The sequence below is a fragment of the Mustelus asterias genome, chromosome 22, assembly GCF_964213995.1.
Source record: "Mustelus asterias chromosome 22, sMusAst1.hap1.1, whole genome shotgun sequence".
Lineage (NCBI taxonomy): Eukaryota > Metazoa > Chordata > Chondrichthyes > Carcharhiniformes > Triakidae > Mustelus > Mustelus asterias.
This window is the reverse complement of record NC_135822.1, coordinates 62,252,141-62,268,973: the sequence shown is the minus strand read 5'-3', so window position 1 is coordinate 62,268,973 and position 16,833 is coordinate 62,252,141. Positions and strand designations below refer to the sequence as shown.

The following is a 16,833-nucleotide window of genomic DNA, read 5'->3' as shown; positions in this document are numbered from 1 at the left end:
CACATAGCTGGTTTTGGGAGTTGGCTGTGTGTAAATTGGTTTTCTACATTACGACAGTTACTGCACAGGCAATTGGTTGCAAAGTGCTTTGGGATGTCCTGAAGTCATGAAAGGCACTGTATGAATACAATTCTTTCATCCTTTCCCTCTGTTCAGTGCTTTGTGAGGTTCCCCATGTGTGAGGTAATCACGTGAGAATGCGGAAAACATAACCACTGATGCTCAGTTACACTGAATTATAAGTTATTTTTTTCCCATTGATTGGTTGTGTTCTTTACCAAAGACTCAACAGCATTTGGTAAATTGTCCATGTCTTTAATGTGCTGGGCAGTTTTAAACGATGCTGAGAGTACAGGCTTTGCTTTGTACTTTGGTAGAGCGCCCAAGGCTTGGGATAGAATGCAAACATACGGGCCAGAAGTTTCTGGCCGCTCCCACCAGTGGGATCTTCGACAGGTGCAGAAAACCTTGTTGACAGTGGTGAGACCAAAAGATCCCGCCACTGGCCGCCCAATGGTGGGCCACCACCATTGCGGCAAAGCATGCGAGGGCAGGTGTGGAAAATCCCACCCACAGAGTGGGAGAATGTTGTATGTCGTTCGATGTTTCAATTCATCATCTCTTTCCTGCAGATCCTTCCTGTTAGCTTGAGTTTAAATACAAGCTCTTTGCACAGGCAACACTTGCGCACACACACACAAGAATAAGTGTCTTATAATGTTTTTTTTTGTTTACTTTCAGAACCTACCACCTGGAACCCAGTATGTTGGCAGTCTGCAGCTACCCTACATCTCCAAGGTATTTAGTCCACCTCATCTTTGCAGGGAAAGTCCTGTATTAAACTCATTGTGTGCCTTCGCCTGAGGGAAAGAACATAGAACAGTACAGCACAGAACAGGCCCTTCGGCCCACGATGTTGTGCCGAGCTTTGTCTGAAACCCAGATCAAGCTATTTCCTCCCTATCATCCTGAAATACTCCATGTGCCTATCCAATAGCTTCTTAAATGTTCCTAAAGTTTCTGACTCCACTATCCCTGCAGGCAGTCCATTCCACACCCCAACCACTCTCTGCGTAAAGATCCTACCTCGGACATCCTTCCTATATCTCCCACCATGAACCCTATAGTTATGCCCCCTAGTTACCGCTCCATTCACCCGAGGAAATAATCTTTGAACGTTCACTCTATCTATCCCCCTCATCTTATAAACCTCTATCAAATCTCCTCTCAACCTCCTCCGCTCCAAGAAAATGAGATAATTACTCAGGCTTGTGTTTCCAATTGAGTGCCATTGCTGAGGAGTGGCACTCGCACAGAGCACTGGCAGCGACGAAATTCTAAGCTTGTTGCTTAGTTGTCCAACCATTTACATTACTGGATGGAAACCGATGGGTTGTGGGCCAGCCGAGTTCTGATCAGCCGCCCTGTGAGTTGACCCTGCCCCCCCAGGAGTGTCAGACTGAACAATGGAACCCTGTTGTCCTTTTTGTCATCAAGTTCTTGTGCTTGCAAGTGTTTTATCACCAGCTGATAGCAGAAGTGGGCATTAAACAGGCACTCGGAACACTTTGCTTGGGGGCAAAGGAGTGATGGATTACAAACTTCTGTCATGAGTGGCTCTTGGGAATTTTGGGTTCGGTGTGGTTGGCCTCCACTTGGTGTAGCTGCCATTGGAAAAGTGTCACGTTAGGGATACAGATTGGGACGGTTATTCCTCTATTTGTAGGATAAACCTACATCGGAAGCTGTTAGCTCAGTTGGCTGGATGGCTAGTTCATGATGCAAACTGACTCCAACAGCCGAGGTTCAATTCCTGGACCGGCTAAGGTTATTCATGAACTTCTCAGCCTTGCCCTTCTCCTGTGGTGATCCTAAGGTGAAATCAACACCAGTCAGCCAACATCACCAGACTACAATCAGTCAGGACTGTGACGACTTTACCTTTCAGCTCTGAGTAAATTACTGCAGGGCGTGACACTGTGGCGCATGTGACATTTGCCTGTTGTGTCCCTTGGACTCCTCATAATATCAATGACCCCATTTAATATTACCTGTAAAACTCAGAAGACAGCTGTGCACTTGAATTTAGTGTGAAAATAGAACTGTTAATAAGTCTGTACAGCATCATGTTCATGAATAACAGCCAACAGTTTTTTGAGAAGGCAACGGCATTGTGGTATTATCACTGGACAAGGGCACAGGTTCCAGATGGTGAAATTTGAATTCAACAAAGATCTAGAATTTAGTCTAACTATTACATCTGGTTCACGAACGTCCTTTAGGGAAGGAAATCTGCTGATCTTACCTGGTCTGGCCTACATGTGACTCCAGATCCACAGCAATGTGGATGGTCCTTTAATGACCCCTGAAATGGTTTAACGAGCTATTCAGCCAGTTCGAGGGCAATTAGGGATGGGCAGTAAATGTTGGCCCAGCCAGCGATGCCCACATCCTACAAATGAATTTTAAAAAACTCTTGAGATTGAAATTTCTGACTTGGTTAAGTTTAGCAGTGAGCAGTGTGAGCCCGTTTCAGAGTCATGTGACTCTAAATTGAGTGAATTTAATGATCTTATCCCTAGAATCCTCAGCCGAATTTGGAAGGCGCGGCTGGGACTGACGATGTGTGAGGCTTTGAGCTCCCAATCCAACCATGGAGGGAGTGGATCACATTGGATGGAGGTTCAGCAGCGCAATTCTGTTGTCGCTGACCGTTCTGCCTGTGGGACGTCAGATAGTCAGCTGAGAAAGATACAATGTATTTTCATTTAAGTAGCACCTTTCTTGACCATAGTACACTCCAAAGCACTTTACAGACAATGAGGCTTTTTATTTTAAAGTATTGTCCCATTTGGAGGAAACGTAAGCTCTGACAAACAGCAATGTGACAATGACCTGGTCATTGATTTTTCAAGGTATCTGTTGAGGGCTAACTCCTTTGCTGTTCTTTGAAATCGTGCATTGAGATCCTTTACATCCCTTTGAGAAGCTGCATGTGGCCTTGGTTTAATCTGTCTCATCCAAAAGATGATGGCCGGAATTTTATCACCTGCCACGGGAATTGGACCGGGCGAGGGGCGGACAACAGGAAGGTCTGTTGACCTCGGACGGGATTTTAGGGTTTCGGGATGAGCGAGGGATGTAAAATCCTGTCCAGTATCTCCCACACTACCACATTCTGTCATGCTACATTGGAACAACAGCCTTGTTGTGCTCAAGTCTCTGGAGTTGGACCTGAACTCACAACCATCTTTATAAAAAAATTATTTGCAGGATGAGAGTGTTGTTGGCGAGGCCAACATTTATTGCCCAACTCTTGTTGCCCTTGAGAAGGTGGTGGTAATCTGGCTTCTTGAAACGCTGTAGTACTTCAGGAGTAGGTGCACCCATAGTGCAGTTAGTGCTGCCTCGGGGGCAACAGAGGTGTCCACTGAGCCATGACTGGCAATCCAAGGGTTACCTCAACATCACTTGGAACAGGAATGAAAGAAGAGTGGGACACATTGCTACCTCTGCTGTCAGCAGCATTGTCAGTCATTCTGCACCCAGGTTCACCAAGGTGTAGTTAATGTGCCAGGTTTTCATGTACAGGCCTGATATTAATAGTTTTCTTAAACCCTAATTCAAGGCCACTGTGCAGATCTGTAGATGTTTACTCACAGCCAAGCTGGAGCTGAGATAGAGGATGGATCACTTGGCATCAACCTAGGACGGTAACACTGACTACACTTCAAAAGCACTTCATTAGCTGTGACGTTGGCACATCCTATGGTTGTGGAAGGCACTATATAAATGCAAGGCTTCCTTTTCTTTCCTGGGATCATCAGTTTTCTTGCTGTTCCTCCGTAGGTAAGGGACAATGAGAACTGGCTAAGACATCCATTTAATCTAGTCAGTGTTGGAGACTATCGTCATTGCTGTAAAAAGCACAGTCAAAAGAAAAAGTTGCTAAATTTTAAGATTGCAGTCCTCATGGGAATGATGATGGGAATTCCAGGATTTTGACCCAGTGACAACGAAGGAGTGGTTATCTCTATCCACATAAGGATGGTGTGTGGCTTGGCAGAGAATCTGGGGAGAGGTGTAGATCTATGGTATCACCGCTTTTGTCCTTCTTGGTGACTGGGCGATGGGGCACCTTGGGTTGAGCTGGGTGTGTTTATGTAGAATATACATGGTATAATATCGGTGGTCGAGGGTGGAATGATGCAAGGTAAACTTGCAGGTTGAGTCCGTAATTAAGAAAGCAAATGTAATGTTGTCATTTATCTCAAGAGGCTTGGAATACAAAAGCAGGGATGTACTTCTGAGGCTTTATAAAGCACTGGTTAGGCCCCATTTGGAGTACTGTGAGCAATTTTGGGCCCCACACCTCAGGAAGGACATACTGGCACTGGAGCGGGTCCAGCGGAGATTCACACGGATGATCCCAGGAATGGTGGGCCTGACATACGATGAACGTCTGAGGATCGTGGGATTATATTCATTGGAGTTTAGGAGGTTGAGGGGAGATCTAATAGAAACTTACAAGATAATGAACGGCTTAGATAGGATGGACGTAGGGAAGTTGTTTCCAGTAGCAGGGGAGACTAGGACGCGGGGACACAGCCTTAGAATAAAAGGGAGTCACTTTAGAACAGAGATGAGGAGAAATTTCTTCAGCCAGAGAGTGGTAGGTCTGTGGAATTCATTGCCACAGAGGGCTGTGGAGGCCGAGACGTTGAGCGTCTTCAAGACAGAAATTGATAAATTCTTGATTTCTCGAGGAATTAAGGGCTATGGGGAGAGAGCGGGTAAATGGAGTTGAAATCAACCATGATTGAATGGTGGAGTGGACTCGATGGGCCGAATGGCCTTACTTCCGCTCCTATGTCTTATGGTCTTATGGTCTTATGCAGTGATGGGCACATTGGTCAAGCTTGGAACAGTATTGAGACTGGAATATGTGAGTTGCTCCCACCCGGGTGAGGTGAGGGATGAGCATTGCTTTGTATTCTTGACCTGTGGCTGGTGGATTGTGGCAAGGCTTTGTGGCGGTCATCCATTCGTTGCCGCAGAGCCTGACCCGCTCTGATTAGCATGGTGGTCATACATGGTTGGTCCACCTAATCTGCTGAGTGATAGTGATCCCCCATCAGGAAGCTCCTTGGGCTGGGCGGGGGTGGGAGTTTCCCACTGGTGCGGTGGGAGGAGGGGCTGGAAAATGCAACGAGCCACTCGAAAGTCCATTGACTTCAACGGGACTCAAATATGTGGGAAGGGCCTTAAAATTCCACCTTGACTTTTTCTTGAAGGTTTGCAGAGAATCAGCATTAGCATACACTTGCTGCCTGCATTCCAGAGGCTCAAAGCGTTCTCTCAGCTAACATCCTGTCGATTCGAACATTTGTGTAATTTTGAATGCATGTCCTCTGAATCTTCCCAATAATCTATCAATAAGTCCCTGAAGAGGGGAGAGAGAAGATTCACGAATGATGGGATGAGAGACTCCAGTTATTTGGAGAGATTGGAGGAGGTGGTGGGGTAGGGGCGTGGGGGCAAGTGTTGGGATACGGTGCCCTTTTGGAGAGTCGGTGCAAACTTGGTGGGTCGAGTGGCCTCTTTCTGCGCTATAGGGAATCTGTGGTTCCATGGAGAGAAATAGGACATGGGACTAAATTTGACAGATCTCTCAGAGAACCAGCGCAGGGTCGATGGGCCAAATGGCCACCACCTCTGCTGCAAGCTTCTCCGACTCTGATCCATAAGTATGCAATCCAGTCTTTTCATTACTTAATTTGATATCCATTATCGGCGAGAGACAAATATATCAACAGGTTTAGGACAATGATAAAATGAAGTGTTTCAGTTGATAATGCTCCAGCAGGCTCCAGCATTATCAAGACATATTTGTGCCTTGGACTAACTCAGTAATTCCAACATGTTCTACCTGATCCTTTAATTATCCATGTGTCCATTCCCATGTCGCGATGCTTTTTGAACTAAGTTCCAAATCTATACACAATTTGTGAAGCAGTTTCTCAGCCTGTCCGTGTACGTTGCAACAACCGATGTTCTTTCTCATTTTCCCCCTCCTCCAAAAGGTACCCTCCCCCTCCCCCACGAAAGCTGCACCTAATCTGGGGGTGTCATTGGTTTGAACCAGAGTGTTTGAAAGTCATTTATACAGTTAGCGAGGAGAGCTTTTTGACAGAACTTTCTTTTTCCAGTCGCAGTGTCTAAACTTTGTGGCAACTGTGACCCAACTTCACACACACACACAGTGCAAGTGGAGGTCAGTGTTTCACAAGAGGAAAGTTTCAGCAATCCGGATTAGGAGGCACTTGCTGCTGACATGAGTCAGTGCATTTTGTCATGTCCGGGCTATGAAAATCGAAGAGATTGCATCGGAACTAGCTACATTCACAGGGAAGTGGGTAACTTCAGTGTTTACTTCTGAAGTTCACTAGCATTTTCCTGTGTGAAGCAGTGCCACTTCTTACTTTGGCCTGGATTTGGAATCACCCCACACCTCTGTCCAATGAATGAATGTTTAAAAAAATCTGTACGTCAGGGAGACGATGGCCGCGTGGCATTATCGCGGGACTATCAATCCAGAAACTCAGCTAATGTTCTGGGTTCGAATCCCGTCACGGCAATTTGAATTGAATAAAAAATATCTGCGGTAGAATTTCGGGCGGTACAGTGGCACAGTGGTTGGCAGTTTTGCCTTGCTGCAACATGGAATCAAACATTGGGGAGGCACAGTGGTTAGCACTGCTGTCTCACAGCCCCAGTGACCAGGGTTCAATTCCGGCTTCGGGTCACTGTCTATGTGGAGTTTGCACGTTCTCCCCGTTTCTGCGTGGGTTTCCTCCGGGTGCTCCGGTTTCCTCCCACAGTCCAAAGATGTGCGGGTTAGGGTTGATTGGCCATGCTAAATTACCCTAGTGTCAAGGAGATTAGCAGGGTAAATATGTGGGGTTATGGGGATAGGGCCTGGGTGGGATTGTTGTTGGTGCAGGCTCGATGGGCCGAATGGCCTCCTTCTGCACTGCAGGGATTCTCTGATTCTCTGAACTTTGTTTATAAGTGCAATAGCATGTGATGATGCAACCAGAGATATGATTAATCTCTTGCAAACACATTTGCTCCGACTGAAACGTAGACTAGCTTCCAATGCAGCACAAGTAGACCCTGGCTCTTATCAAGGCACAGCAGCAAGTCGGCGTTGGTTACAAGCTTGTGCAGAGATGGCCAGAGCAGCATTAAGGCAATTCCGCTGGTCTGAGTGCCTAGGGCTCCACGAAAGGCAGCATTCACCAGGGTTCCCAATTGGCTCATGTTTCGTGAGCAAGGTCCAAATTAGCCGCATTTGACCAATTAACTGGAGCCCAACAAGTGTTACTGTTCTCTGAAGAGGAGGAAGAGGGCAGAAAAAGGGGATTGAAGCTGAGGAGATGATTAAAACCTCGGATCGATATGAAGAATGGATTGTGTGGTGTAACTGATGTGAGGCAGTTGCTGCAACTTGTGAAATGCGTCAGGCAAGCCCTGGTTCTATACGGACTGCTATAAATCACCTCCTACCAGGGAATTAGCTCTGTGCACTGGGTGTTTACTTTCATTCAGACCTTTACTCTCTGACTGATTGTCTACTTTGTGCATCCGCAGTGACTGTCTGGAACTGTGTGGAACTCTTTGCCATAGAAGGATGTGGAGGCCAGGTCATTGAGTGTCTTTAAGACAGGGATAGATAGGTTCTTGATTAATAAGGGGATCAGGGGTTATGGGGAAAAGGCAGGAGAATGGGGATGAGAAAAAAATCAGCCATGATTGAATGGCGGGGCAGACTCGATGGGCCGAGTGGCCTCATACAGCAAGTGGGCTGAGCCTGTGAGTCATGGTTTGTGGCTGTTGGAATAAACCATCTACCAACTCTTTACTCGAGCAATAATGGCCTACTTCACATTGTTTCTGTGAACAGTGAGTCCTGCATGTTCTGGAGACACAGGACCTGAACCAAGAAAATCATGGAATAATGTTCTCCTGGGTGTCCAGCCTTCAGACTGGATCTTCCATTTGAGAGTAAGACAGCTCATAGAATCATAGAAACCCTACAGTGCAGAAGGAGGCCATTCGGCCCATCGAGTCTGCACCGACCACAATCCCACCCAGGCCCTACCCCCACATATTTTACCCGCTAATCCCTCTAACCTACGCATCCCAGGACTCTAAGGGGCAATTTTTTTTAACCTGGCCAATCAACCTAACCCGCACATCTTTGGACTGTGGGAGGAAACCGGAGCACCCGGAGGAAACCCACGCAGACACGAGGAGAATGTGCAAACTCCACACAGACAGTGACCCGAGCCGGGAATCGAACCCGGGACCCTGGAGCTGTGAAGCAGCTGTGCTAACCACTGTGCTACCGTGTCCATCGTGTCGTACTTGGCTTTTCTGGAATATTCAGAAGCAGGACTGAATATCAATTTTGAGCCCTTGCAAAACCCAAGGAGAGTTCTCCTCGACGCAAAGAAGAGTACAGCACAGGAACAGGCCCTTCGACCCTCCAAGCCCGTGTCGATCATGATGCCCTAACTAAACGACAAAAAAACCCGCTTACTCGGTCCATATCCCTCTATTCCCTCCCTGTTCCTTACCGCAAAAAAAACTACAAAAGCTCGTCACCCAGTCCATCACACAAACCAGCCTCCCATCCATTGACTCTGTCTACACTTCCCGCTGCCTCGGCAAAGCAGCCAGCATAATTAAGGACCCCACGCACCCCGGACATTCTCTCTTCCACCTTCTTCCGTCGGGAAAAAGATACCAAAGTCAGAGGTCACGTACCAACCGACTCAAGAACAGCTTCTTCCCTGCTACTGTCAGACTTTTGAATGGACTTACCTTGCATTAAGTTGATCTTTCTCTACACCCTAGCTATGACTGTAACACTACATTCTGCACTCTCTTGTTTCCTTCTCTATGAATGGTATGCTTTGTATCGCGCACAAGAAACAATACTTTTCATTGTATACTAATACATGTGACAATAATAAATCAAATCAAATCAAATTCATGGACCCATCCAGATGCCTCTTAAACGTTGCTAAAGTGCCTGCTTCCACCACCTCCTCTGGCAGTGCATTCCAGGCACCCACCACTCTGCGTGAAAAACTTCTCCCGCACATCTCCCTTAAACTTTCTCCCTCTCACCTGAAACCTATGCCCCCTTGTAATCGACACTTCCACCCTTGGAGGTAAGAACTGATTCCTCATTTGGGTGCAGAAAGGGCTGATGGGAAAATCAATGACTCATTGCCCGTTATTTTCTGGGTCCATGAATTCCCATGCAGAGCACTCTCCGAGCACTGCTCCACACTGGGTGGGGGAATCAGCTCAACTGTTCCAAAATCTCAGTATTCCTGGCTGCACACAACCTGCTAAAGTCAATGTTGAGTTGGAATCTTACTAATCTAACTGTTTCTTTTGGTTTTCAGGTCAGTGAAGCTACTGCAAAGCAGAAACCCAAAGTTGAATTTTGCTTTGGTAAGTGTTTTAGCTTTGATATAGACATTTAAATAGTAACAAGATGCACCGTTGACCATCTTTAGAATCTCTTTGAGTCTCATGGGGCTCTATCTATGATCAGTGCAAAAACAAGTGGGTGGTTTCAGTTCTTCGAAGTTAATGAAACCTCCCAGTTTTCAAACAGCAAACGTGTCCAATGTGGTCCTGCTATTGTGTTGGACAAGCTTAGAGAGCAGGAAAATTGACATGTTGAGAAATATCTGCCCGCCCAGCTGCCAAATTCAATTGTTCCGAAGAGGCCTGCGCTCAAACCACTGCGCTGTGGTTCCGATTCGGTCAGGACCTGGGATTGTGGTCAGTGCAGACTCGATGGGCCCAATGGCCTCTTTCTGCACTGTAGGGTTTCTATGATTCTATGATGGGATCTGTGGGCGGCACAGTAGCACAGTGGTTAGCACTGCTGCTTCACAGCTCCAGGGACCTGGGTTCGATTCCCGGCTTGGGTCACTGTCTGTGTGGAGTTTGCACATTCTCCTCGTGTCTGCATGGGTTTCCTCCGGGTGCTCCTGTTCCCTCCCACAGTCCAAAGATGTGCGGGATTAGGTCGATTGGTCATGCTAAAATTGCCCCTTAGTGTCCTGAGATGCGTAGGTTAGAGGGATTAGCGGGTAAATATGTAGGGATATGGGGGTAGGGCCTGGGTGGGATTGTGGTCGGTGCAGACTCGATGGGCCGAATGGCCTCTTTCTGCACTGTTGGGTTTCTATGATTCTATGATAAGATTTGTGGGCTGGATGACACCTCCTCCAATGGCCATGTCAATGGTTTGCAAACCCAGTGATTTTCCTTCTGCTCCTGTCTCCATTTGTCTTACAAATAGGTAGGACAATCATAGAAATATAGGAAATAGAAGCAGGAGTAGGCCATTCGGCTCTTGGAGCCTGCTCCACCATTCATTTTGATCATGATGTGGAGTTGCCGATGTTGGACTGAGGTGGGCACAGTAAGTAGTCTTACCACTCCAGCTTAAAGTCCAACAGGTTTATTTGATAACCAAATAAACCTGTTGGACTTTAACCATTTTGATCATGGCTGATCATCAAATTCAACATCCTTCCCCCCATATCCCTTGGTCCCTTTCGCCTCAAGAGCTATATTGAATTTCTTCTTGAAATCAGACAACGTTTTGGCCTCAACTACATTCTGTGGTAATGAATTCCACACATTCACCACCCTCTGGGTGAAGAAATTTCTCCTCACCTCGATTCCAAAAGATTTACCCCTTATCCTCAAATTATATCTCCTGGTTCTGAATTCCCACACCATTGGGAACATTCTTTCTGAATCTACCCTGTCTAACCCTGTTAGAATTTTATAAGTTTCTATGAGATCCCCCTCTCACTCTTCTATACTCCAGTGAATATAATCCTAATCGGCTTAGTCTCTCCCCATATGACAGACCTCCCATCCCAGGAATCAGCCTGGTAAACCTTCGCTGTGCTCCCACTATAGCAAGGACATCCTTCCTCAGATAAGGACACCAAAACTGCACACAATACTCCAGGTGTGGCCTCACCAACGCCCTGTACAATTGCAGTAAAACATCCCTATCCCTATACTCAAATCCTCTCGCTAAGAAGGCCAACATACCATTGGCCTTCTTACTACTTTCATTATACCACAGTCTGATACAACAACATTTGAAAGGGAAAATACTTCGAGCAATTTTGCTATTTCAGGTCTGAGATAGCATGTTGCACAGATTTCAGATCGTTTCACCGATCACTTTGTAACCACAAGTGTTGAATCCATCTGCTTCGATTTACCATTTCTGAGCTGCTATACTTATAACATTTGCTTCTGAACACAACCTGTTATTGTTATGTGACAGGTGCTTATCTCTTAAGCACATGTTCTGAATCATACCTGTCACAGCTCAGAGAGTTATTATTTTTCACCAGAAGGTTTTGGAAAAGATGGATTTCCTGAAATTTGAATTCATTCAGACATGCTGCATGCGGGTGGTGAAATCTCAGTTCATTGGGCTATATTTTCATTATCATTCAATAGATGCTGTTGGCATTCCCAGTTTGACCAATATTTTTCTCTGGTTAGTGACTTTTTGCCATCACAGATTGTGCAGAATTTTGAAAGGTGATCATTAATGGATCCACTATCTCGAGCCACTTCTTTGAGCACTCTGGGATACAGACCATTGAGAGTAGGGATTCGCTAACTTTTAGTCTCTTGATGTGTCCAGTGCTACTTTTTTATTCATACTAATTTCTTTCAGTTCAGCTAGCCCCTTGGTTCTCTGTTATTCCTGGAAGGATTTTCTATCTGCCTCCTTGAAGACAGACACAAAGTAATGAGTTAGCTTCCTTGCCATTTCCACATTCCCCATTATAAATTCTCCCGTCTCTGCCTGCAATGGACACAGATTTGTCTTTGCTAATCTTTTATTTTTACATTCCGATAGAAGCTTTTACAGTTCCTGTCGTGGATGTGGTCTGTGCCCTGAAATGTCAATGGCAAACGCCTCTATGGGTGTAATGGTTCAGAAGGGTTGAGAAAATATCTCACTGGATGTGGCCTGTTGGGACGCTGTGGCTCGATTAGTAACACTCCTGCCTCTGAGCTGAAAGGCCTTCGTTCGAATCCCACTCCCAGATTTGTTGACCACAGAAGGAGCATTCATGCCTGAAGGCAGTTTGTCAGCAGCCTGTAAAATGCCCACCCTTCTCCTGTAGTGATAGAAGATAGTATGTCGATGGACCAAGTTCAAGGGTGCAGCATGCATGCTAAAGTCCATGTTGCCACAGCAACCCGGACTCCTTGGGGAACCACGTGGCTGGTGTGGATCAGATTGGTGTGATCAGATTGGTCATCCATTTTGGTAGGAATAACAGCAAAATGGGCTATTATTTAAATGGTAAAAAATTGCAGCATGCTGCTGTGCAGAGGGACCTAGGTGTCCTTGTGCAGGAATCTCAAGGCGTTGGTTTGCAGCTGCAGCAGGCAATTAAGAAGGCAAATGGAATTTTGTCCTTCATTGCTGGAGGGATGGAGTTTAAAAACAGCGAGGTTATGTTGCAGCTGTATAAGGTGCTGGTGAGGCCACACCTGGAGTACTGTGTACAGTTTTGGTCTCCTTACTTGAGAAAGGATATACTGGCACTGGAGGGGGTGCAGAGGAGATTCACTAGGTTGATTCTGGAGTCGAGAGGGTTGGCTTATGAGGAGAGACTGAGTAGACTGGGGCTATACTCATTGGAATTCAGAAGAATGAGGGGAGATCGCATAGAAACATACAAGATTATGAAGGGAATAGATAAGATAGAAGCAGGGAAGTTGTTTCCACTGGTGGGTGAAACCAGAACTAGGGGGCATAGCCTCAAAATAAGGGGGAGCAGATTTAGGACTGAGTTGAGGAGGAACTTCTTCACACAAAGGGTTGTGAATCTGTGGATTTCCCTGCCCAGTGAAGCAGTTGAGGCTACCTCATTGAATGTTTTTAAGGCAAGGATGGATACATTTTTGAACAGTAAAGGAATTAAGGGTTGTGGTGAGCGGGCGGGTAAGTGGAGCTGAGTCCACGAAAAGATCAGCCATGATCTTATTGAATGGCGGAGCAGGCTCGAGGGGCCAGATGGCCTACTGCTGCTCCTAGTTCTTATGTTCTTATTAAGAGGACAGGGTGTGTTCCCCTTTCTGGCTGCGATTATTCATACAAACATATGGAGCAAGGATAGGCCATTAGGCCCCTCGAGTCTGCTCCGCCATTTCATAAGATCACAGCTGATATGATAGTAACCTCAAATCTGCGTCCCACCCGCCCCCAGTTCAGGACCTACTTCCTTCCTTGGGTCAGACATGCCTTTGGGAAGAGCACTGAAGAAAATGTGGAGGTGGTCTGTTATTTGGCCTCCTCCTGTAAAACAAATTATACCGGTGGCGTGACTGAAAGGCATGAGGAGACCTGGACCTGGAATTGAACTTGGGTTCCAAATCCCGTAGGAAAATGCAGCTCTCAGTATCGAGTGTGTACCGCTAATGCAAACATGAAGTCAACCAGCCCAGAAATAGCAACTAGCAATTGGACACAAGAAACAGTCAACAGCATGGTGGCACAGTGGTTTGCACTGCTGCCTCACAACGCCAGGGACCCGGGTTCGATTCCCGGCCTTGGGTCACTGTCTGTGCGGAGTTTGCACGTTCTCCCCGTGTCTGCGTGGGTTTCCTCCGGCTACTCCAGTTTCCTCCCACAGCCCAAAGATGTGCGGGTTAGGTGGATTGGCTGTGCTAAATTGCCACTTAGTGTCAGGGGGGCTAGCAGGGTGAATACGTGGGACTGTAGAGATGGGGGCTGGGTGGGATTGTGTTTGGTGCAGACTCGATGGACCGAATGGCCTCCTTCTGCACTGTAGGGAATCTATGGTTTACATTATGCTCAGTGTCAAAGGCTTGAGAGATAGAATAAGGCAAGCATGACTTATAGACACTTAAGTCATGCAGAAGGCAAAATTCAACAACTTTACAAATGATTTAGTTTGATTCTTCAGGCTTGGAACAAGGCCCTTCCTGAATAGATGAATTGGCCAGATTTCACAGCAATCTGCTAGTGAGCTGATACTGATGTGCTGATAAAACAGGTGTTATAAATCAACCACAAGCTAGTAACGGATGAAAGAGGACGTGGGCAGGTTGTGAAAGCCAATGGAACTGTCTCCACATGTGCTATTTCATGTGACCTTTCAGCTTGTCTCCAAGTGTAGATGTCAGATGTGAGCCAAGATCCCTGCTCGATGGTAACAGCCTGAGAAAAGGAAGTATAGAATGTTCTGTTTGCTTGTGGCAGCTTTGTTCTCAGGTTATCTGGTATTTCAGAGGTTCCAAGTGAGTTTTTCTTAAAGCATGCCCACCTTCACCCACAACTATTTTTGGACATTGTAAACAATGTCAAAACTACCGTGGGGTCGCCTGGCCAAAGATGTACACAGACTGCCACCTTCTGTGGCAAGTGCTAAACTGGGCTAAGCTCCCTCGTGAAATGGCAAGCTTCACCTCGTCAGCTCGCCCACGTGACCCGCTCACAGACCCTGTTTTGTGCATCGGTCTTGTGTTTGCCTTGCTTCACATCCTGCTTCTTTACCCAGAATGGGTGTGCAAGCGCCAATCTGATTTCCCGCACTTGCAGCATCCCAGGATGACAGAGCTCCACCGAGTGTGTGGGCGACCCTAACCATGAATCCGTATCTGACCCGCTCCGCGCCACCCAACTCCACCGTAGATAAATGTCTGGAATTCTGCTAACTGTCTAATGTGCATGTGATTTGGGTGTAAACAGTGAAATAAAACTATTTCTGTTTGAATTGCAGTTATAAATGCGGGCCTACGCCGCTACTTTCTACAAGCCAATGATAAGAATGATTTGCTTGAGTGGGTTGACGCCTTAAACAAGTCGTGCAAAATTACGGTAAGTTATTTATTTTTCCCCAGCGTTGCTTCGCTTTTCAGTGACTTGGACCACGAGCTATTGTCACCCTGCTCCTCAGGGGAGGTGATGGCCTCGTGGTGTTATTGCTTGACTATTATTCCAGAAATTCAGCTGATGTTCTGGGGACCCGGGTTCCAATCTGAATTCAGTAAAAAATTATTTGGAATTAAGAATCTACTGATGGCCATGAATCCATTGCCGATTGTCAGAAAAACCCATCTGGGTCACTAATGTCCTTTGGGGAAGGAAATCTGCCGTCCTTACCTGGTCTGGCCTACATGTGACTCCAGAGCCACAGCAATGTGGTTGACTCTCACTGCCCTCCAAGGGCAACTAGGGATGGGCAATAAATGCTGGCCAACCAGCGATGCCCATGTCCCACGAATGAATATAATTTAATAGAGAGGGGATGTATCCTTCTCCCACACTTCAGCAGGTATCACTTTGTCTCAGCCCATACCCAACTCAGGTCAAACACTAGTGCAGCAGTCAACTTGCCTTCTGAATGTTTCAGAAGAACAGGAGGAGGCCATTCAGCCCCACGAGCCCTCTCCGCATCCAATTAGCTCAAAGTTGATCTGTTTCTTCACTCTACGTCGCTCCATATCTCTTCATACCATTTATGGAATTTAAAAAATCTATGTCAGTCTTGAAAGCCCCAGCTGTTCATGCAGCAACAACTCGACTGTGCACAGCAAGCTCCCACAAATACAAAGCTTAAGAACCGAAAATTGTGGACACTTGCGGTCAGTGTCTGAGGAGAGAACAGATAAGTTCCCATTTTCGGGGGAGACTGAGGTTTCAGAAGGGGCTGGAGAGCCTGTTAATACAATCTGAAATAAAAATGGCAGGGCAACAATAGATGTAAACACACAGGGAAAGCCCGAGGAGTTTGAGTGGGATGGTATGACTCATTATTTCAGTGAGGTAACAAAGGATGGTAATGCCTTTGATAAGTGACAGTGTATCAGCTTCAACCAGAGATTCCCAGCTTAGCGGAGCTGCAGGCGTCAATAGAAATTGGTGCAGTACGTGAGCAGGTACACAAGGCTCTGGGGAATAGTGATCGGAGGAGTATGGGGACATCTCGGTGAACAGCAGAAGTTAGCCATTAATATTCAGTTACATAATTAATACAGTCAGCACCAAACTCTGTAACACAATGGCAGTACGCAACAAGATATGGGTAGGTTTTGTCATGCTACAGCCTGGCTTTCATCCTTTTGTACTAAATCATCTTACTTCTTACACAGAATCATAGAAATCATAGAAACCCTACAGTACAGAAAGAGGCCATTCGGCCCATTGAGTCTGCACCGACCACAATCCCACCCAGGCCCTACCCCCATATCCCTACATATTTTACCCACTAATCCCTCTGACCTACGCATCTCAGGACACTAAGGGCAATTTTAGCATGGCCAATCAACCTAACCCGCACATCTTTGGACAGTGGGAGGAAACCGGAACACCCGGAGGAAACCCACGCAGACACGAGGAGAATGTGCAAACTCCACACAGACAGTGACCCGAGCCGGGAATCGAACCCAGGTCCCTGGAGCTGTGAAGCAGCAGTGCTAACCACCGTGCCGCCCACTGGTGGAGGGTGGTGGGTGCCTGGAACTCGCTGCCGGGGGAGGTAGTGGAAGCAGATACGATAGTGACTTTTAAGGGGGGTCTGAACAAATACCTGAATAGAATGGGAATAGAGGGATATGGTCCCCCGAAGGGTAGGGGGTTTCAGTTCAGTCGGGCACCATGCTCGGTGCAGGCTTGGAGGGCTGATGGGCCTGTTCCTGTGCTGTAATTTTCTTTGTTCTGAT

The 16,833-nt window shown here is 46.7% G+C and overlaps 1 protein-coding gene across 2 annotated transcripts in view; it reads left to right on the top strand.

Moving 5' to 3' along the window:
* The window catches only part of LOC144510112 (pleckstrin homology domain-containing family A member 2-like), a 130,153-nt gene that overhangs the window by 69,800 nt on the left and 43,520 nt on the right, over positions 1-16,833 (top strand). For both annotated transcript variants that reach the window (XM_078239390.1, XM_078239391.1), the window contains 3 exons: positions 742-798; positions 9,483-9,531; positions 14,892-14,989. In XM_078239390.1, coding sequence (XP_078095516.1) covers positions 742-798; positions 9,483-9,531; positions 14,892-14,989 — 204 coding nt within the window. The remainder of the gene's footprint in view (positions 1-741; positions 799-9,482; positions 9,532-14,891; positions 14,990-16,833) is intronic.